The sequence below is a fragment of the Lepisosteus platostomus genome, chromosome 9 (assembly GCF_059453375.1).
Source record: "Lepisosteus platostomus isolate fLepPlt1 chromosome 9, fLepPlt1.hap1, whole genome shotgun sequence".
Taxonomy (NCBI): Eukaryota; Metazoa; Chordata; class Actinopteri; order Semionotiformes; family Lepisosteidae; genus Lepisosteus; species Lepisosteus platostomus.
In genome coordinates this window covers 38473472-38497065 of record NC_142619.1, presented here as the reverse complement: position 1 = coordinate 38497065, position 23594 = coordinate 38473472, and the positions used below count along the sequence as shown (strand labels likewise).

The 23594-nt window shown below is 39.7% G+C and overlaps 1 protein-coding gene across 6 annotated transcripts in view; it reads right to left on the bottom strand.

Annotated features, from left to right (window-relative positions):
- ahcyl2b (adenosylhomocysteinase like 2b) overlaps positions 1–23594 on the bottom strand; it is an 82088-nt gene that overhangs the window by 34456 nt on the left and 24038 nt on the right. Inside the window, exon 1 of one of the 6 annotated variants that reach the window (XM_088644918.1) lies at positions 4110–4181. The exons of the other annotated variants lie outside the window; for them this stretch is intronic. Coding sequence (XP_088501044.1) covers positions 4110–4166 — 57 coding nt within the window. The 5' untranslated portion in view covers positions 4167–4181. Of the gene's footprint in view, positions 1–4109; positions 4182–23594 lie in introns of those variants that run through there. 6 annotated transcript variants of the gene reach the window in all.

Here is a 23594-nt window from a genome sequence, read left to right as displayed (position 1 = left end):
ACTGATTCTTCTTATCAAACGGACCGGTCAAGCCCACCAGAGGAGCTTGAAAGCACAGATTCAGTACTTGTCACAAGAAGAGAGGTTATTAAAACAATCTGAGAAGAGAGAAAACAGGACAGCTTAACTTCACGACAACCAACCCAAATCGCCAAAATACTGAAAAGCACAATGAAATCAGTATAATCGATGTCAGTTTATGTTACTTTCTCTACAGGCATACAGTACAGAAGCACACAAATTAGAAGAAGGAAATCTCTTTATCACATCATAGTATAATATGAAGCTAGAAGACACTCGTTATACAGTTAGACACATACATACTTTACAAAAGATAACAGACTGACAAATTGCAATGTGTCTCATACTGAAGCACTTAAGTACATTTCTTACTGCTGCCTTGTGCGGTAAAATGACTTTGGTTCAGAGGAAATGCATTGCGCACAGAATATAAATAAGGCTGCTAAATGCGACATTTCATGTCATTCAACCAAAGAGAAAAGTGCCCAAAAAAATAAGAGACCCCTTTTTTCATGCGCCACTGGTCTGTATTCTAAGCAGGTATGAAGAAAAGGGCAGAAGTTTTCACTTGAAACCCATAGAGCAATGGGAAAGTGAGGATGAATTGCAATGGCAAGGCAAAGCATTCTCAAAACAAAGCAACAAACTAGAAAAAAAAAAGGTCTGCCTTGTGGTTTTTACTCAAGCAGCTCAGCTAAGAGGTTTCTTAACTCTTAAATCTTAAATGCATTTTGGTACCCGTTTTATTTCTGAACAACAAACATCTGCTCATCAAAGCCATCCTTCCTGATGAAAGTCACAAGCAAGCCTAGAGCCCATCCAGGAAGTACAGGGTGCAAGCAGGACTGATCCCCTAGGATACCAAAATTCTCACACCCAATCAAACATTCATAGAAAGGTGCTCGAACCCAGAAGACCAGTCGCCTTAAATTATAGGACTAATACATCCAGCACTGCTATTAAACACATTGTTCAGCTCAATTCAGAAAGCACTGCTCCTAGCAAGGCTTTCTGCCTCTGCCTTATCATCAATGTAGCCTGTCAACCTCTGAACAACAGATCGGCTCTAGTAATAAGATAAGACAAAATCCTTTCAAGTACTTATGAAAACAAAATAAAGTGATAAAGGGACTCAATCTGAATAACAATCTTTACTGATAAGCAAGAGTTATCAGTTATAAACTTTATTACAGCACAGTAATAAAAGAAGTAAATAAAGTCTACTCAATCCCTTCCCACTCAGCCAATTCACTCCCCTGAAATTCGGATAAAAAGGCTGTAGTAACTGGAGAAGATCACGAAGCACTGCACTTGCTTCAGCATAGTGGAGGTAGGCCAGTCTTGAACTACCGACACCTCCTCAGGATCTATTTGTAGGCCATCAGGAAAAAACGTGGTAGCCAAAAAAGGTGACCTCTGATATGCAGAATTAACATTTATCCAGTTTCACATACAAGTGAGATTGGCAAAATTGCTGGAGGACATGCTGCCCTCTCGTCAGAGTCGGAGGACACAAAGATGTCAAAGTATTCAACCATGAAACTATCCAGCAAATCACAAAAAAATGCAGTGGACCAGCTTGTCGCGGAAGACTGCAGGAGCACTGCAGAGGTCGAAGGGCATAACCAAATAGTCCTAAACTGGTGTTGAAGTCGTTCACTCATCTCCCTCTCTGACGTGCACAGGGCTGTAGGCCCCCTTCTGGTGAATCTTGGTAAATACCTTCAGCTGACTTGCCTGTTCCAGATGGAAAGAGATCAATGGCAGAGGACAGAGATTCTTGAAAGTGATTTTGTTGAATCCACAATAGTTAACACAGGGCCTAAAGATATGTTCTTCTGCCCAAAAAAGATATCCTGTGCCAGCAGGTGATGTTGCAGGATGAAGAAATCCCTATTGGGGAGAACTGACAAAATACAACTCATACATAGCTTGAGTTTCCAAGGGTCAGAGAGCAAATAAGCGGCCTCTAGGGGCCAAGATCCAGGCCGCAGATCAACAGGACAGTCACAGGGGTTGGTGAAGAGGCAGCACCTGCACATTTACCTTGCTGAAAACATCAGTGAACTCCATGCATTGGGCTGGGAGCTGTCTTGTAAGTGAGTTCTGATGCAGCTACTGTATGGTCTACGACAACCTGACAAGCTCAGCCGAAGAAAGCCTAGCCCAGCCTAACTGCATTGATGCCTCCTCAGAAAGAGCCACGTCTGCAGGAGAATTTATAGGCGGTCAGCTGGTACAGGAAGTCATGTGAGCTTTCAGTCTAGTGGCGAGACTGATTAAAGACTCCAGGTCCTGTGGTAAACCTGTGCAGGCCAGTTCATCCTTCTCATCCTCCTGACAGGCCTGCTCTGAACAGTGCAGTGAGAGTTTCTTTCTCTAGCCCACTCTCAATAAGCAGAGGCTGAAACTGAACGGCAAAGCAAGAGACAGGTTGATTTTCTTGTCTTAAATGAATAAGTTGATGGGAGGAAGACCAGGCAAAACTTGTCCCTGAACAGCTGATAATGCTTGCCATCCCCGCAAAACTGTTGCCCAGATATGGCCCCCCCAGTAAGCAGAGACAATACATATTTCACTGGTCAGTAGAGAAAGATGATGGTTACACAGAAAAAACATCTCACGCTGGGTGAGAAAGTCATGGCTTTATGGCCACACCCAGCCACGACTTTTCAGAATAGGCAGATGGTCTGGAGTCATAGTTGGAGACACAGGGGGAAAAGGGAAGATGAAGTAACAAAGCCAAGTCTGTAACCAGGAGCAAAAGAAAAGGGGATACCACAAAGCGAAGTCGAAACAAGTCTGGTCCAAGTCCAAATGTTATAAAGCAGATAGATAGATACTTTATTGATCCCGTGAGGGAAATTGCAGTGCAACAGCAGCTTAACGCCGAGACTAGAGGATGGAGTGAGAAGGTGATGCAAGGATTAGTCCTGAATGTTTTAACGAGGTTAGTGAGATTATTAACTATGTGCAGTTAGTACTGATCTCCTTCCTGAACACGTAGTCACAGCAAATGGCTGACTGGCAGGTCTGGTTAAGATTGTGCCGGTTGCTGTGGTGATTCTAGTGTGTTGTCCAGCACTCAGGAGGTAGCAAGCATGACACAGTTCGCGTCAATTGTCTAACTCTCTTCCTACTAGTTACTTTTGCTACCCTTTTCCACGAGATACTCGAGTACAAAGACTGGGGACCACAGAGTTTTTTTATGAAATGGTTCTTCTATCTTTCAGCACAACATTCACAATAGAGACTCTGAGAACAGGTCTTCACGCAACGCACATCTCATTTTATGATGCACTTCTACATACACATTAATTCTTTTGAATCAAAGCTATGTCTTTACTAAAAAGCGATGCAGATTGGGTGAAGTAAATCTGTGAGATATGCACAAATGGATGCCCACATTTACTGAACTACTGCACAGTCCATGGATTGGTGATTTTAGACTGTGAATGCAGATGAGGTGATCATTACATTTTCCACACAAATAGGCAAAATGGCAAATATCAATGTTTTACTCATTTTGAAGCCCTATTGGTTTACCCAACACAATTTCTGTTTTGTTAAGAGCTTTCCATTTAGAAAGTTGTCCTGAACTAATCAAGATAGACCAGAAAAGTCACTTAAATGATTAATATCACCTGAAGTCACTAGACAGTCACAGAGATCCAGAATATGACACATTAGAAAGCACTGTCTGCCTTTTCTAGCATCACAATACCATTTTTGTACTTTAACTGAACACAGCTCCAAAAACAATCTACCACTGTCACCCGCAAGAGAAGAACAGGAGCCAAGGAGTTCAACTTGGTTACAGATGCCATACGGAAAAGCCCAAAAGTCTGCTGGCTTCAGAGGCAATAAAAACCAGCAAGGAGGTGCCAATGTTTCGGTTTCTACACATAACCAAATTTCTCCTTCCTTTTCCTTCACCCAGATTTATAGGTCTACAGAGACAGAAATTACTCCGGACATATCCATTAAACTATTATTATCCAGCCCACTCTCTTCTAATATCTTCAAATGGCAAGATATTGGTCAATGTCATGTGGAGAAATTAACAGAAAACAAGACAACTGAAATACCTGGTTATTTAAAGATTCCACCGAATGGATTTTGTTCTTTGTCTTAGCCAGCTTCATTATGTTAAAGACCTTTTGCATGACTGTCCACAACTGGAAATGGCAACACAGAGCTGCTGGTGTGCTTAAGAACAGCAAAGCTAGCACAAAGCATATCGGTACAAATGACGTAAAGAAATTAATTAGTTTTAGGAGAACAAGGCACTAGAAACATGATACACAATTCCAGTCTTTAAATAAAAGGAACAAGCCTGAGAGAAGTGGGCCGAACAATCTTTAATGGTAACTCAAGACTGCTTGGTAATATGGTATCGCTGCCAATATACAGTAATCCCTTGCCAACGATAAGGGTTACGTACCTGAAAACCCTCATGGTAGATAAGTTTGTGGTTGGTAATGGGACCTTATGGGAAAAATAGTGTTGGGGAACTGAATTTACGATTCAACCTACTCAAATCCCACAAAAAAAAGTTCACTGATAAAAAAGTAAAAACATCAGAATAAAAAAAAACAATGTTTTCTGTAAATAATATTATATAGTTATTAATGGGTTTTATGGGTTTCTGACATAACTCTTACCTTTCTTGCTGTGTTGGTGCCCATGTAGATTGGGTCACATGCCATGTATGAGACCTTAAGCAAAGGCGTTATTCCCCCTCTTTCCATTCACTATGATTTTCCTCACTTTCTTTATTGTATGAATTATATAGTCATTTACACCAAACAACTAACCAACAACACTATTACTTAGTCCTTCACTCAACTTCTCAAGCGCTTTAATATTTTCTTCTAAGCTCATCACAGATCTAGATTGCTTAACAACTGGACTCTTCACTTTTTTTCCCCACACTCTTAGAAGCCATTTTAATGGACTTTGCAGGTGCGCCTACTCACAAAGGAGGCTGAATGAGAAAGAAAGACTGCACGGTTCCGCTCTCCAGCTCTCGTGAAAAGAATCATTGCGCATGCACTCACCACAGCTCAAGGATGCTTCCCGACTTTGCGGACACTCACAATGTGGAAATTGTGCAAGGTAAAATGGTATACAAAAGTTTTTTGCGTGGATACTCAAATCGGCATAAGGTAAAGTCACATACATCAAGGGATTACTGTATAATACTGGCTGTGGAGGTCCTTCTTTCAGGATTCCTCAGCCTCCCCAAGTCATTAAGCAGGTCATTTACTACAAACCGAGATGAGTAATACTGTGTGTCCGACTGGTGGCCATGTACCACCTACAAGCCTCTGCAACTATTCTTTGGCAAGATCCTTCAGTGCTCCTCATCCTCTCCTCAATAGTCAGCTGGTGCCATGTGACTTTGTGTCCTGAAAGGGGTACAACACTTTACATTTGTTTTATATGGAAAAACCAACAGATGTTGTGAAACTATGAAGTGTAATTCACTTTCCCTAATTAATGCTCCTGAATTTTAGGCATTATTAAAAATCAGAAGGACCACCATGGGATTGCTATCATCATTAATTTAAGATGGGTTTAAGTGTACTAGGAATCGAATGGAAACCATTTAACATTGTTAACATGAGCAGCTGTTTAATTTGTTACCAACTGTAAATGTGGTACAACAGCAGCATTTTTAGAGGCAATGACCTGATTCTATCAAAATGCTAACTGTATTAAATGTTATTATTCTTTTTTTCTCACCTTTGAAAGTTCTTTAATCCATTGAAATGGTTACCTGTTCAGACAGGATGCAGTATGACCTTGCTTACAGGAAGGTAAACTTAATTTATGGTCTATAACTTTGAAGTGGTTTGTGGATTTGAAAAAAGCAGTCACAGATTTTGAGGGTAAGCGTTTTAAGCAGTGTGGATTCAAGGTCTTTCAGTCAAGGGGGGGGAATATAAATGTTACTGGAAAACAATGGTGCAATTCATGAAACCCAGAAGCTCAGCACTCAAACTCATGGCTGCTAAGAGTCTTGTTTGCTGTGTACACATTTGTTTATAAAGGCTCTGCAGGATTTCCCTCTTCCCAGAGCTTTCACAGTTTGTTCACTGGCCTCCAGAAAAACATGCTGTGTTGTGAATGGTGCAATTTCTTAAATGCTGTGCTGCATCTTTTGTGCTGTGGCACACTATCCCTTCTGTTCAGATGGTGAAGGAGATGAGCTGCTGTAAATTGATCCTTCCACCGTGAAAACTTGTGCTCAAGTCTTACTTATCATGACACCCTGCTTCTTCACAGGCTTGGAAAAACTTCCTGGCAGGTCCCTTTGTACTTTGTTGTTCTCTGGAGGCACTACTGATGGGTAATGATCAGGGGACATCTGACCTCCTGTTCCCTCTGCTTTATAACCTCTCATCTTTCCCCATATGCTATTACCACACATTTTGTAAGCAAAACATCAAAGCTTCTTTCCGGAGTTGTACAGTGCTCAAGGCACACTAAGAGGACAGCAGCTCCAGTTAACAAGCAGCTCAGGATAACCAAACATTCATTGGTGCTGTGGGACGATGACACATCCAAACAGTGCAAACCCTTGGACATGTCTGAGCAGCGCCAGATCACTTGCCGGGAGTGAAATGGCACAATACCCATCTGTAAGAGGACACACAGAGAGTTCTGAAACTGCAATTAAAAGAAAAACCCCAAATCCCTGCCATATACAACAACCCAAAGCATCACCATCACCAAAACATCCCGCACCTATAGAGACGATAGAATGGTGTTCCAGTAATCAGGCAGAAAAGAAAGAATATGAAGAGGGTTTAGGTATTAGAACAACGAATCAATGACAATGTAGGCTAATACTTTAATTTATATTTCTGTTAAAAAATGAGTCACATTTTATTGCAGTCTTTGCTTAGGATACTGACTTTAAAATGTTATAAAACTGGCTAAAATGTAACGCCGTTGAGGTACTGTCTTGCCTAGATCTAATGTACCTTGACTGTAGGGTTTCTATTTCTCAGAGGGGTACGCCTCAAATGGACTTGTGCGCTGCATAGACTTGCTTTGCAGGCCCATTCGTTTTGTTTTTTCACTAAAACGCAGGATTTTCCATTGCACACCCGATGATACGGACAACGATTATTGTGGCGATGTTCCTTCTGACAGTGGGCAATTTCTCTGCATGTTATTATGCTGGTCAAGCAAGCAGTACAGATACAGAAACATGTAGAGAATGTTCTTTGCAGGACCCTTCCAGATTTTCTGGGCATAGACCTCTGGCACTGGACTGGTCTTCTTATCCCAACTTACTATTCAGAGACTGTTTAAACTACAAGGGAGATGCCAGGGGTGCAGGGTAGTGCGAGGAGGTCAGGAGACAAGACAGAGAGCCAAGTTGACAGGCTACGTTGAGAGGACATTATGCAGCTCATTAAGCCTGTTTTTTGTGATTCCTAAAGGGATGGAATCAGGCCAGTCTAGATTCAGATTGATCCATTTGCCATCAGTCATATCACCCTCCAGCTCATCATTGGCAGCCCACTGAAACTTGGCAGGTGTGACTCTGATCAGTACCTGGATGGGAGACCTCCTGGGTAAAAACTAAGGTTGCTGCTGGAAGAGGTGTTAGTGGGACCAGCAGGGGGCGCTCACCTTGTGGTCTTTGTGGGTCCTAATGCCTCAGTATAGTGATGAGGACACTATAGTGTAAAAAGGCACCGTCCTTTGGATGAGATGTAAAACTCAGGTCCTGACTCTCTGTGGTCATTATAAATCCCAAGGTGTTTCTAGTAAAAAGTAGTGGTGTTATCCCGGTGTCCTGGCCAGATTTCCCATTGGCCTTTACTAAATAATGGCCTCCTAATAATCCCCATCTCTGAACAGGCTTCATCCCCACTGATAGCTGGTGTGTGGTGAGCACACTGGTGCACTGTGCCTGCTGTCGCATCATCCAGATGGAGCTGCACATCGGTGGTGGTGGAGGGGATCCCCATTACCCGTAAAGTGCTTTGGAGTGGAGTGTCCAGAAAAGCACTATATATCTGTAAGGAATTATTGTTATTATTCAGGACACTGGTGTCTTTTGGTGGGGTTTTAAGGTATTTAATGTGGCTTTCTTGTTGGGCCTGTTACAATATATCCCTATGCTGGAGGACAGTTTGACGTTCATCTTCCACACTACTGTAAATATGTTAATACAGGCTGGCACCCGCAAGGTCTCAATGGCCAGAGGTCCCCGAACCCCCCCACCCGTTCTGTGGGTGCTGCTTCTGTCGTCTGCATTCTTCTGTGGTTTGGAAGACTGAAGACGTACTGTACAGATACAGAATTCTGTCCCCCGTTACAGCTAGATGTGGTTAACAGTCATTTGGTAATTCATTTGAATGTTTTCCTTCCTTCATCATAATTTAAATACAAGGGTGAGCGACATGTGCCTGCATTTTGCAGCTTTTTCCCCATGCAGTTTAGCAAGTGTATCCCCTACACTTGAAATACTGATCACCCTATTACTCTTCACCCTATTAAGTGAAACTACAATGGTGTCCTTAGAAAAATATAACATTACTGCTGCTGAGTAACATTCATAAGAATGTTGAGGTGAATGACAGAAAAAACAGTTACCAGTTAGAACAGTGTGCAGTCTGTTTCCAAATTTTGAAAAATCATGGGTCTCCTGAGGACACCTAGGCATGTCTCTGGATTGAAGACAACAGTAGTGACATGTCTGAAACAGCAATCATCCCTCAATTTGTTTCTGTAGGAGTCGGGGAAAAAACCTTTTTCTGAATAATTCACTTGGTTAACCTATCTTAACAGTAGCTACAGTGCGTGAAGATCCTTAAAATTGATTGTCTTATAGTATGTTAAAATTTCTATCTTCTGTAAAGAATTAGTTTTAAAAGGTCATTTTTCATTTATTAAGGCCCAAGTCATCTGTGCTCTGAGAACATGGGGTTTAGGCGAAAATATTTTATTTATGAGCACTTCAGGAATTTCGAAGTGTAGGAAAAAGGGGAGATTACTTAAGACATTTTGTAATGTATTTAAAATTAGTGTGTCACATTGTTAAGACTATAATCCAGTAATTACACTCAGATTCATGTGAGGATCCGGTAAAATACTTTACGAATTCATCCAAGTTACAGTGATAATTCAATAAAGAAGCATTCCAAACAAATTAATTAAACTAACAGTTTATAAATGTAAGTGTTCTATTCAAACCAACACTAAACATCCAGACCAAAATATAAACTCATAATGGAGCTAAAAAGAACTCCTTGCCTCTGGCATAGTTTCTTATTAAGTACAAGACGACTTCTTTAGCTTTGAAGTGCAGCAATAAACTGTGACACACGAAATACAGATCTGTTCAACAGTAAAAACAATAGGCTTGCAAATTCAATCTAAAGTCAATGAGTTTAAATACACTGCAAATATACTAAAGTGCAGATCGAAATGGCACAATTCTGCCAATAATCACGCTATACATCTCTTTCCTTCTGAAATGCTCAAAGGGGGACTTGTGTTGGACTTGCTTTTAAAAATATCAACTGCGAAATTGCTGTGTGACGGCAAAAATCTCACAGCGATTACAACGACTGCATTGTGGCAGTCTCTCTTGTTGGTAAAGCCCTCCAGGAACACCATTCTCAGGAAAATTAGAGGTTATCAAAGTATTAAGCCGTGCAGTGCTTTTCCACTCCTGCAACTCAGATTTAGACTTGGATGACGTCTGTAAGCAAAGACAGGGCAGAAAACATTGCAGCAGGGTCAATTTCTGTGCATCAGGGAATAATGAGTGTGCATAAATGCCAAGGAGACCAAACAGCTAGCAAGAAACCTGCCCAGCAAGCTTTTCTTTATTAACATAGTATTGGCGGAACATTCACTGCAAAGGCTGTTCTAGCGTTAACTCAACACAAACCATTAACTGATTTGCTCAAGTCTTAACTGTGACTCATGGTATCTGAGATTATTGAATGAATCTTTTATGCATGGGGCAAAAACAACCGAGGAGAAAGAGCTCGTTATTTCATTGATGAACGCAGCAGAATATACATTTTCCAGTCCTACGTTCCAGTCATAAACGTGGGTTTTTAAATCCAATAGTACACAATTTTAAATGAACGCTCTTTTGTTAAATAACGGGGTTGAATGAAGAAGGATAAAACTGGAAACAACCTACGCATAATGGACAAAAAAAGCATTTTACTCAAGTGTAGAGGTTAGATGGCATTGTCGTGGGTTTTTGAACAAAGACAAGCTCTTAAAAAAAGATAATTGTAAATGATGTCAGAGAAGCTCTAAAACATAAGGTCATTAGATTACTTCCAAAAATATAAATCAGCTATAGTCCTAGACAAGACTAAGAACTTTATAAAAGTTAATGGGCAAAGTAAAAAAAATCAAATGGTTTATCAACTTTATAAACTAAAACATTTAAGACCACTTTTAAGTGCTCAGAAGCACTTTTTAAGAGCAATGAATCAACATGTTTTACACAGAAACAGCATTTAAAAGTGTTTAAATGTTCGAGGATTTAACAATGACTGACATTACAGTGCCTTATAGAAAAAAAAAACTTCAACCAAAAGTGCTATTGCTTAGCAACAGCAAAATGAAGGACATTTGCATTTATTCATACAAAAAAGTATATTTCCTGTTCTCCCTTCCTCTCTCTCCACCCTGCGGCCTTGTCATTCAGATTCATGAACCTACAGGCTACATCACAACATGTGACAAGACTAAGAAGTGCTCAGAAAACTGCACATCAAGGTAACGTGAACGGACATTTTCTCATGTCAGCCATTATTATGTATTCGTGTTCATGGATAAATCAAGAAATGCGATGAAAAGACTAAGGGGTGCAACAGCACTGCTGGACCAAGGAAAAAGCAGTCAGGATCAAAGTCAGTTAGTCTTTGCCTCTGTGGTTCCCATCTCAAATCCGACCCTAAAGAAAATTACATCGCAAGCAACCCCACGTGAGTAAAGGTTTTGGTAGGTCCATTAAAAGTAAAAGCAACAAAACGTATCAAGCATTTTGAAAAAAAAAAAACATTTAACTAGCTGTATTACTAGGCTAAAGTTGACAGTTTGTGAAGTTTGCTTATTTATAATAAAAATGTATAATTTTTTGTAAACCACACATAACTTAACAATATTGTCTATTTGACATATACAAGATGTTAATTCTTAATAACAGCTTAAGTAACAGTGTAGATCTCCATTTTCATTTTTGTTAAAATAAGACGCATGGCATCTTCTTTTAGTCACTTAAAATGTTATTGGTAGAGGGTATGGATCTTTTGGGCTCCTGGGAATCTGAAAAGTTGGCACCCAAGACTGAGATCACAGAGTCAAAAACAATACTTTCCAAATTGCTAAATCTAAGAAATAAGAACTGATAAGAGCAGAGAACTCAAGAGATGCATCACAAAAGTCACAAAAATTCTGCTTACCAAGTCATAATTCTCCTCTCCTTATAATCTTTGATTAATAAAAATCAATCAACTTTAACCATCTCCTTCTCTTGCCCTGCCCCCTGGTACAATGACCATCTGCGATTCATGAAGGCAGCCTCTCGCAAACTTGAGCGTAGGTGGCGTCTTTCCGGCCTAAATGTACATTACCAGGCCTGGAGAGATTACTTATCTGATTATAAGGTTACTATAGAGTCTGCTAGATCCACCTACTTCTCTCACATCATTGAAAATCACCAAAACAATCCCAGACACCTTTTCTCCACCATCAACAGACTGCTCAAGCCAAACTGCCCTACCACATTACCTGTCTCATCACAACTTTGCAACACATTCTTAGATTTCTTTAGTTCTAAGATTGACAACATCCGGCATCACATTCTCTCCACTACGGATATAATTTCCATACCTCCTCCCTCCTCATGCAACTTCTCTGGTTCCCATCTCTCCAGCTTCTCTCTTCTTGACTCAGCATCCCTAAACAAACTAGTTACGCGCATGAAACCCACCACATCTATTTTAGATCCCATTCCCACCACTTTATTCCAGTCCTGTTTCTCTTCTCTCTGTCCCATTGTCCTCAATATAATACATGAATCCTTGAGCACCGGCATTTTACCAACGGTCCTCAAAACTGCTGCTATTACTCCCGTGCCAAAGAAGCCTAACATGGCTCTCGACAATCTTAGCAACTTTCGCCCCATCTCCAACTTACCCTTTCTCTCTAAAATTCTAGAACATGCTGTCACACTTCAGTTACATAACCACCTCATGACAGACAACCTTTTCGAACCCCTCCAATCTGGCTTCCGTAAACTTCACAGCACAGAAACCGCCCTAGTCAAAGTCACCAACGATCTCCTAATAGCTTCTGATTCTGGTTCTCTTTCCATACTCATCCTTCTTGATCTCAGTGCTGCCTTTGACACTGTTGACCATAACATCTTACTTTCTCGTCTCGAGACTGTGTTTGGAGTCTCTGACACTGCCCTCAAATGGTTTAAGTCTTACCTCACTGATCGCTGTCACTTTGTCTCTCTCAATGGGTACAGGTCTGAAATTGATCATGTCAAGTCTGGTGTCCCCCAGGGCTCAATACTGGGCCCCTTGCTCTTCAGCATTTACATGTTCCCACTTGGTCAGCTTTTAAGATCACATGGCCTCAGCTTTCATTTTTACGCTGACGATACTCAAATATACATCCATACCAAACCCGACACTGATGTGGCTGTCTCTATTCTATCTAATTGCATCTCTGACATAAAAATTTGGATGACTCAAAACTTCCTTCATCTTAACTGTGACAAGACTGAAGTCATGCTTATTGGTACCCCCCATCAACTTCGTAAAGCCAGTCCTGTAACCCTGTCTGTAGATGGCTCTGTACTTGAGCTTCAATCAAAATTGAAAAACCTTGGGGTTATATTCGATTCTGACTTAACATTCTACCCACATGTACAGCATACTGTCAAAACATCTTTTTTTCACCTTAGAAATATCGCAAGACTACGCCCTATGCTATCATTAACTGTGGCTGAAAAGCTGATCAACATATTTGTATTCTCTCGAATTGACTACTGCAATGCTCTACTCCCTGGGGTATCTAAATCTACTCTGAACAAGCTGCAGTATGTCCAAAATTCAGCAGCCAGAATCCTGACCAGGTCTAGTGCAAGTGTTCACATTACTCCTATCCTGGAGTCCTTGCACTGGCTTCCGGTCAAATTCCGCGTAGACTTTAAAATCCTCATGCTCACCTATAAGGCTTTACATGGCTTGGCACCTCAATACCTGTCTGAACTTTTATCGCCCTACTCCCCACCTCGCAACCTCCGCTCTTCAAATTCTGCCTCCTTACTGTCCCCCAAGCCCGTCTACATTGTATGGGCGACAGGGCCTTCTCCTGCTATGCCCCCAAGCTCTGGAACTCTTTGCCCAAGGATATTAGAGAGTCACCTTCTCTAAACTCCTTCAAATCTAGACTCAAAATCTTCTTCTTCAGAAAAGCCTTTACTTAACTGGTTCCATTCTTCACCCCTGTGCTCTTCTTAATACCACCTTCCACGGTCTCCTCTATTGTTATTGTTGTATTGTTGTAATTATAATTGTGTCCTATCTTGTGAAATCTTCTTAATTATTGTTGTGGTCTTCTTATTTATTATTATTGTCATCCTGTAAAGCGCTTTGAGAAGCCGCCTTTAAAGGCGCTTTATAAAATAAAGTTTATTATTATTATTATTATTATTATTATTATTATTATTATTATTATTATAAGTGTGGCCTGCATCTCTACATGTAGTACACAGTTTTTAATATCCTGAAATCCTACAAACTGCAACAGGGCTGTAATACAGATTAAGTGTTCTGATGCCAGTCACTTTTCAAAAACGTTCTGTTGATTTGTATTTTTCCTAAAATCAATGACCAGTTCCTTTGTTTTCATAACATTTAACTTTAAAGAGCACTCATCACTCCATTTAGTCAAATTTAAAGAACAAGACCATGATGATATTCTGGACCCTTTAAACTAACTAAGGCTGTGTCATTAGCAGACGTAATAAGAATGTCTATCTGTGTGTTTGCTCTTACAATTGTTAGTGTACATGTACACAGTGTAAATGTTAGTGTACAAATGTCAGCCAGTCAGTTCCCCAATTTGACCTGTTGAGACCTGTTTAGAAGTTAAGAAGTTTAGGAATCATCTGATCAGATTACTGTTTAAACTGAAGTTCTGTGACATTTTCTATACAAACATCAGTAGCTGTATTTTATTAAAACAAAGAAATAAAATCACCAAATAAGATCTGTACAAATGCCCTTGCTTGGTCCAGATACACATAGAGAAAGAAGATACATAGTGACACAATACTCGCATTGTTAAATCTGGTCTGTGTGCGAACTGCAGGGGGTCAAAAAACTTGAGTGCTCTTTGGATGTGTTGCTTCACTGTTCTCTCCAGACTTTTAACTGGGAGAGATGCAAGAGCAAATGGCCTATGATTATGATTATATAAGTATCTATTTTTGTAAATACTTTACAACAAACCAAAAAAACAAACAATATTACTGTGATTTAAAAACAGTGAAAAAAGCATTCAAACATTTCCTGAGGTACAAAGGAAATCTAAGGTTACTACAGTACTGACGATGCTTAACTATTTTTAAAGGCAGTTTTGGTTTTAAAGAAGAGGAACGCCAAATGTACACTGCCTTAAGACTTGGTGTTCTGCTTCTTTAAAACCAAAAGGTCTAATAATTAATTTACAGAGTGACCTGTGAGTGAATATAAATGCAGTCGATGCAGTATCCCCATCTTCCATCACAATAGCCTCTTAGGATTCACCCATTTTAGAAGTATTCTGAATAACCTGCATGTTGTGAGTGCTGCAGGCTACCCACCGTAAAGATTGTGAGACTATGCAAGAAACATTCTCATAAATAGTATTTGAATAAATTTAGGAATTAGGAATAAATTGGAATAATTTGTCTAATGATGGGCTTCCTTAACCATTAAATCATTTTAATAGTCTCTAAGCTAAATCTTATGAAGGGCTTCATTCTTTGAATCATATTGTACATAACTTTAATATGCAAACTATATTAAACTATTAAACACCCAATCTCTGTGTGAAAAGATCACCCTTTTCAGATAAAAAAAAACATCAAGAGATAACTAATGTGAATGTGATAAGCATGGCAGATATAGAACGTAAGAAATGTTACAAATGAAACATTTAACGAGGCCATTCACCCCATCTAGCTTGTGTCGTTGCTATTAATTAAGTGACCCATCTGCCTCTTCCTTGAAAGTCTGGTTGGGCTGTTTGCTTCAGACTCCCACAAAACTTTGTGTAAATAAGTGCTTCCTCGTGTCCTCTGGTTTAGGTTTCACTGTCGATTCTGCAAGAAGTACAAATTTTCAATTTTGTCAGTGTATTTGGGGATTTTGTGTACTTGAATCAGACGCTTTTCTAATGCAGTGACCCAAGGAGAAATTTAATTAGTCACAAAATCTAAATGCTGCATTTAATGCTGGTCTTGCTGTGTGCATTTTTACACAACCTGATTGAAATTATAAACTTTTATGTATCAATCCTAACACTGTTTGCTTTATTATTGTTCCCCACAATCACTATAAGGTAAAAAAAATTATACCAAGACACCTGTTTCAAAGATAGCTTTGTCAAGTACAGCATTTCCCAACTTAATTGTAGAATTTGTTTAAGCTACCTGCATGAAACACTCTGCACTTGTCTAACATTAAATGTCATCTGTCAGGTGTATGCCCAGTCTTGAATGTTTTATAAGTCTTTTCAAATTAATTTCGCTTTGACGTACAGTAGGACCAGACCAGAGAGAGCTGCCAGGATATGAGTACAGAGAACAGTTTTCAGTTCTGTCGTTGTCAAACACCAAAGTATACATCTTGACCTGTATGATATGACAGTCTCTTAGCAGACTCCGTAACTGATGCCATGACTAATTTTCATAAAGCCCACGAGTGCTGTACATTATATAAATACTGTAAAGTTAAATATAAAATCAACCACAGCAAATTCTGAAGATGCCATTGTGAATGTTCGCTGAATAATTTTCAGCTGTTTTCAGCATTAAATTTACTTGTGTTGTGTTATAACACTGTCACTTGCCCTTTAAGCTGTTAAAAGTGGCTTCTGACAGGATGCCTCTGAAGAGAACAAAGCACAGACATTGGGGGATTATGAGGAGGCTTTTCTGTTTCACCATCATGTTCTTCATGATCAGCTTTCAGACTTTGTTGCCAGAAGAACTTTTTAGATAGAAAAATGGCAGAAGCAAACTGGAAAACAAATCTTAAAAATAGTTTTTAAAAAATGGACGTGGAAAATTTAAAAATAAACATAAAATGAAGAAGAATGATTCAGGCCTTTTCAGCTGGCTCCCCAGGGACAGGGAGTGCAGTGTGGGCTTGAATGGTGCAGGAGGCTGAAACCTTGAGGTGAAGGCAGTGCACAGGGATCTCATTTTGCTGGGACTAAAATAGTCAACTGGTTCTCATATCAACTCCATGCCACTCAGGTTAAGAAGTTTTCCGTTTATTCTCCCTGAGGTAATGCAGTGATAATTTAGACAGGTTATGAAAGATCCTGGTCCTACCTTTTACACAGTTAAAAGATTTTTTTTCTTCCTTTGCAGATACTCTCGCCACTGACCCCCAAATCACCAGCCACTTTGTAAATCAACACCCTGCACGTGTACAAAAGAGCAGATAGCCTAATGCTCCTCACACCTCCCTTCATATATCACTGTTGTCTGGAAATAAGAGGTATTATCACCTTTCTTATGTCTCCTACGGGATGGAAATAAAGGCATCCACACTCCAGTGCAAAAGCAAATCTGTACATTATTGGGTTTTCACATCCGCAGCAAGAACAGCAGTAAAATGGAGAGATCCTAGTGTTCTATAACCATGAAGCTTCCACAGTGTTCTGAGCAATCACAAGAGAGATAGGCTTCTATATTTATAAGTGCCAGTGTGGAAACTGTCACCAAAGGCATTACACAACACTGTAATAACTATGATCAGAGACGTTCTTCAAGAACTGGTGTTTGATGAAGTGCATCTAAATTCAGTGACTGGCTTCTTATCATCTTTGTATTTTGTTATCTTTGTGGATTTAAAGACTGGAAAGGCATCTGCAAGTAATTTGGTGCGTTTTAAACAGATGGTTACACTTGGTAGTTTGACTCAGATGTTGAAGTCATCAACGTGTCAGATACCCAATCATTTTTAGCTCTCTGTGTGGAATAAAAACAGCTCACACTTGTTCAGCTGCCAGCGTGGTGTATGGTTACTAACCGATTCTTCTCACACCCTTCTTGTGAAGGAAGAACGGATTTCTGAATTGTTCTCTGTACAATCTCCACAAACCTCTGTAAATCCACAATGGATTCCATTGTATATAAGTAAAATTGGTTTAATCTCAATGGTTCAAAGGCTTTAAAAATGTCAACGATAAAGAAAAAGTGACAAGAATTATATTGTCTTCCAAAAATAAGTCATTATGACTAAACATCCCATGATTTAAGTCAGCATTTTGTAATATGTGGTTCTGGACAAATGTAATTAAACAATGCACTGAGCAGCTGATCACATTTTCCACCATCGTGAAATAAAATAATTATTACACCATGTTATGAACAACTAGCTAATGATGAAATCATGCCTTGCACAGTTTCCAAAACATGACTGCACAGAAATTTTAGCCAGAGCTCATGAAAAACATGCAAGTCTTTTCTCATTAAAATAAACAACTGTAAGAAATTAACAATTTCAGTACTGTCTATACGGGCTTCAATGTAAAGAAGGAATTACTCTACAGATCTAGTTTTCCACTGATAAATGCAGGAAGACAACCGTACAAGTACATTTTTCTGCTCTTTGGTAAGCAGGAAATCCACTATTGTATATGTATGAATCACTACAAATGACCCACTAAGTATGAGAAAAATTGGACTATGTGATCTGATAGTTAGGATTTTAACACGCTAATTACAGCGCAAAATCGTCCATCTCAATTTTTATTTTTTTAATGAAAAATAATAAAATGACATTCAGAAGGAATGTCATTTTATTTTTATAAAGCAATCACTAAAATGTGTGTTGGGAAGGGGATATGAAAGTTCAAGTCACATTTGAGTGAGAGAGGAGTATTAGCTTTCTAACCTTGGGAAAATGTAAAGCAGAAAATACTGAACCACGCACACTGAAGGGGGGAGCCCAGGTCATCAGATTTTCTTGGTTGGTACCTGTTACCTGGCCGTATTCTCCACAGGTGCAGAGGGAAAGGAAAATCTCTATACACGGATGTATCCTTTTCTATCAAGCAGTGTACCACAGACAGTGAGACATTCTTCACAAAAACAACACTATAATTCTGATTAGTGCCAAGGGACAAATTTGGCATTTCCTTTACCATTTTCTTGCTGGTGTTACTCTTACAGTACCTTGGCTTGCCGAAAGAGTTCATACAGCCAGTCAAAAACCAACATTAAACTGATGGCAGAGATTCTTCTTCATGCTTACCAAATGCACAGAGACAGCCTTGAGCCAAGCTTACATAATGACACACGCATTCACCCGAGTGACTGAATTCTTCGAGCCCTGCTGGCTCAATGAACATTTCTTACAAAATTGTTGAAACGTTGAAACCATTACCACACATTACTGTTGTACGTGTACTGCTTAACGTTTGTGATCCACTGACTGGCACTTTTAAAATCTTCTATAATCTGAACTTTTACTGTTGTGCGGCCTTAATGAAGAGAAAGTCACACAAGGAACCCGGTTCTAAATATCTGGACTGTTTAGGTAAAAACAAAAAAAATAAAGATCTGGCAATGGAGGAAAAGGAAAAGGTTTCTGAATAAAAAGAGATGGCGTGTGACAGCTGGAGAAGCAGAGCAGGGCAGGAAGCCTGTGGGTGTACAAGCAGTCCGTCAAGATGGACCTCGGTGCTGTAGAAGATGCTTCGTAACGCACCAAAAGTGGGATCTGTGGAAGGAGGAGAGCGTTCCAACTGCCGCACAAACAGCAGACTGTATGAAAGGACTGGGGCGAAGAATGGGCCCCAGTCACCCTGCGTCTCTCCTTAACAAGAGGGAAAACAATAGCAAACGACTGCAATTCCCACCCACTCCGTTTTTCGGCTAAATAAAGGAATACTAGTTACAAGAATGACATTCTACAACTGATTCATTATTTCTGATACAATAGCATCACTGTGTTTAAGAAAATCCATTCAGTTTGCCCAGTAATGGATTAGTAAAGAGCAAAACGACTGCAGGCCGGGATTAGCCGTGATAATGGACTAATACTCCATTTCCCCCCGAAACAAAGAGCATCCCCACCCCACAGAGACAAACTCCAAATGCTGGATATTGGCAGGCGCTGTGCATCAGCATGCCCAGCTACCAAAAGGATATTAAGAGCAACATAACATACTGCTGGATGTCAGAATTACTGCCCATTTAACAAGACTAAAACAATAAAATAAGACTAATATCTCTATCATTCAATCTCTGGCACCAACCACTTCACTAGTGACTAAATAGCAAAGCACAGCTGAAAGAATTCAGGACAGCATGAATGAATCAGGGATGTTCAATACAGGGCTGTGCCAAGTGGAGGGAAAGATTGTCAATGGTGTTGAAACCAGAACTCAGCAGGCCATGAAAATTGCAGGCATGGCAACACTTCGGACAGTCAAATGTACTTGGACAGCTTTCTATAAGCCCAGGACACTATAAAATGAACTCTTACAATTTTCAGACAAGGGTAAAGAATGTGTTGATCTTTGCTGTAAAACATTACTGCGTCACTCAAACGCCAGCGTTCACAGCACAAGTAAAGCGTGCAGCGATCTCTCTGACCCTTCTCTGTGCGCACTGCCCTGTGGAAAGAAATTGCACAAATACTTTATTCTGTTGCATGAAGCAAGGTAAAACTAAACTTCTAACTGTACATGATTCAGCAAAACAATCTTCAAACTACAACAAAATCAACTGAAATATTCAGCTTCCTTGGTACTGGTGCTAAAAACTCAGCATCAGAAATAGACATATCTTGAATACCAAAGAGGGTTTTATTGACCAAATTCTGCCAATTCAGCTCCCACATTCATGCAATCGCTTAATCACAACTTTCAGCTGAGAAACAAAAATTCTGCAATATGCACAACATAACAGGAGGAAAAAATAGCACAGTTTTGCCTTTTCACTGTGCATGTCATATAATTTATGTCCTGTATTTGCTAGACAAGACCTGTTTCCCCATACCTGAAAGATGGAGGAGAGATGGACTGACAGTCAGATAAACTGCTAAGTCATTTCTATTTGTAGGAGCAACAGGAGGTGAAGAAGAATGTTGTATTTGTTGTCATGCCTAAGCTCTATTCTACTGTAAATGTAATAAAGGTAATCAAATATGAAATAAATAATTTGTTTACTCTCTATAAAACATAAATAATAGGTACTCCACACCAGACAAATTTTTTTAATTTTGAAATCATATATTCCTATCCAGGTTGGAATTATCAAATATTACTCAACTCTGCTAGTTGCTACCAGCTCTGATGTAGCACGGAGGAATCAAGGACCATGCATGAACTCTGCAAACTTGTCCTCTTTCATCACTCACCATGAAATAAGCGCAATAGTGCCTTTCAGGGGAAGCAGACGTCTATGACAAACATCAAATGCTAACTGGCAAGCTGAAGATAAACTAGAGAACTCACCTCCACCTACTTCTGTATTATAAGTTATATTTCACTCTTTACAAACTCATGCTGCCCTTGATGGGGTAATTGTTAATGTTTAGTACCTTTTAGCCTTCTTTATTTTTACTTGGAGGGGACCTGTTTCACCTTCAACATCGAAAATCACCCTTTATGCACCAGAGTACTTCTGCAAGACAAGTACAGATATCCGCACAGCATACTTTGGCTGACATCTTTCCCTTCTTTCCCTTCAGCATCTCCGAGCAACAAAGTCCCATTTCTACTATTAAAAGTAAACCATTAGCTGGGCATGTAAACTAACCACCCCTCAGTTCTAGGCAGAAGCCAGTATGCACCCTTCACTTCTGGGTTAATGTGAACACTTTATGCCTCATAATGTGCATTCTGTAGTGTGTCTGGGAAAGTTCTGTTTTGCAATGTTTTTTTAATAATGGGCAGCAACTGGAATTTGAAACAGTTTAACTCCTCTAATAGCCTCTATTGTTGGTTGAAGAGACTCCAGGTTCTGAGAAAAAGATGATTTCGAGTTACAGCAAGTCAATCATTGCAGTAAACGTCACCGCATATGGTCATTTCACCTTATCTTTCCAAGAAACAACCCAACAATTTTCCATTGTGCAAGCTTTGTGAGAGAGCCTGAGTACACAAATATAAAACAAAACATTCCAAATACAGGAAAAAAAAACACCCTAAAAAAACAAGAGCAATGACAAAAAATCTCATTTTACTTAGCAGAATCATGACTGAAACATTATCAACCACAATCAGAACATACTGTATTTGGAGAGAGGAAAGGGAGCACAACAGAATGCCAGTTGGTATGATGTTGCAAGGTCACAAGTTCATGTTTCTCCAATTCTGGCCCAGTTCTGGGACCAGAGTACTAACCAGTCGTCTTTGGCTACTGAAGCTTCAGACTACAAGATTCCAGTAACGTCTGTCACTGACAGGGGTGATTACAAGTCGGGGTGCTGTGGGCTGGAGGTGTGCTGGATCTTCCCCTGATAAAGTAACGCAATAGAGAATCTTGGCCAGAGGGTCTGACAGTGCCCACATTCACGAGAGTGGTCTTCAGTCTCCCAGGCTGGCGTGGGGGCTGGAATGATGAGTCAAGCTGTACAATAGCATGCTGTTCCAACATGTTTGGTACAAAAGCAAAAAAAACCACAACAACCACGGAGTCTAACATAAGAGGAAAGCAGAAGAATTTAAACTTATTTTTTAAATAAAAAGTTTGCAGAATTCTTTAATTAAAATTACAAAGTATCGGGAAGACTGCCAAAGACACATCAGAAGACAAGTGCGTAATCACTTCACAGAGCTGAGCACTAAAAACACATGCTGCAGCTGGTATCCTTCTTCTCATTATAAACACTTTGGACTGTTTACGAACAACAGATGTTTTTTGTCCTTTAATAATTTGTAAAATGGAATAATTACAGTCTCAACTTTATACAGTATTTATGCCAAACCTGTTTGGTTTAACGGTTTTTGCTTTTTACGGTACATGTATATTGTTTTAAAGTGTGCGCATTAGGAGCAAGGCCAGAGTGCTCATTCACTGCGATAAGGCTTTATCTTCGAGGATTTGGAAAGAAATCAGCGATCCTGCCATGCAAAACCCCAACCTGTCTGAAATGCCAAACCTGCAGTGCTGGAGTATTCAGGATCTATCAGGAGCAATGGAACATAAGCTGCTGGCAGTACAACTAAGAAAAATAAGTGCTTTTATAGGATCATTATCACAAGGAAGAGTTTCAAAAAGTCACCAATATATTCACTCTAAAATATCTAATTCCATTTCTCTTTCTGGAAGCTGAAAACAAGTGATTTTGTGTACCATCAGCTGTATTGTTGAATACAACACAAGCTCGCTTAAACTGCCTCCACCAGGAGCAGAGCAGCATGCTGTAAAGCCAGCACTGCAGGTGAAGAGAGAATTTCCCCAAAGCACCTGGAAATACAGCGGACAGGGAGATTTGAGGTAACTTGTTCAAAATAACCAGGAGGTTTGATCAAAGAAACCGAACAATAGTATTTATTATAATAACTCCAAAATTTATGTTCAAGAAAAGTTCCACATGTAAAAATGTTCAGTAAGGGAGCCTTGAACTAAATAAATAAAATGTCCAGTAAAAACTGCATTACTAGTATTATGAACTATAACAAGTCAGTATCTCCATTTTATAAAGTACTTTATTCATAGACAGAATTCAAGCACTCTATATGTCCTGGTTTGGTTGTTGGAATGCCACCCAAACCCCTTTACGCCAGGGTATCATCGTTATCAGAGTCCTACCCCAGAGACATTCCTATGAAGCTGGCTGAGAGGAGCTCCAGCTCCTGGATTTATTTCCAAGGCAAAAGAAAGACTGTAGTAAGATTTAGTGATAATTCATTCTAGGCGTGTCTACAGCTAGATATTTATCATCTATACAGAGAAATATTTTAATTGGGTATGGAAAGTTTGAAAGGAAAATGAAGAGTTCATAAAAAAAGTTGCAACACTTACAATTAAAATGTATCCCAATGTTTTGGCGAACTACAGCAGTCTTACCCATGACAAGCCTGATGGATTTAGATTTGGAGGCCTATGTGAAGCCTGCCTGTGTTAACAGTCTTCAGGTGTGAATGGATTGACTGTTCTGATCTTACTACTGAAACTTAGAAGTAATCCAGTTTGCCTTTATTAATTCCATCAATTAACAGATGCCTGGCACCCTGGACTGAGGGTTATTTATTTTTTATAGGCTGTGCCAATAGTGCCCGTCTCCTTGGTTCTTGTTTCAGAAACAAACAATTGTTAATGATGAATT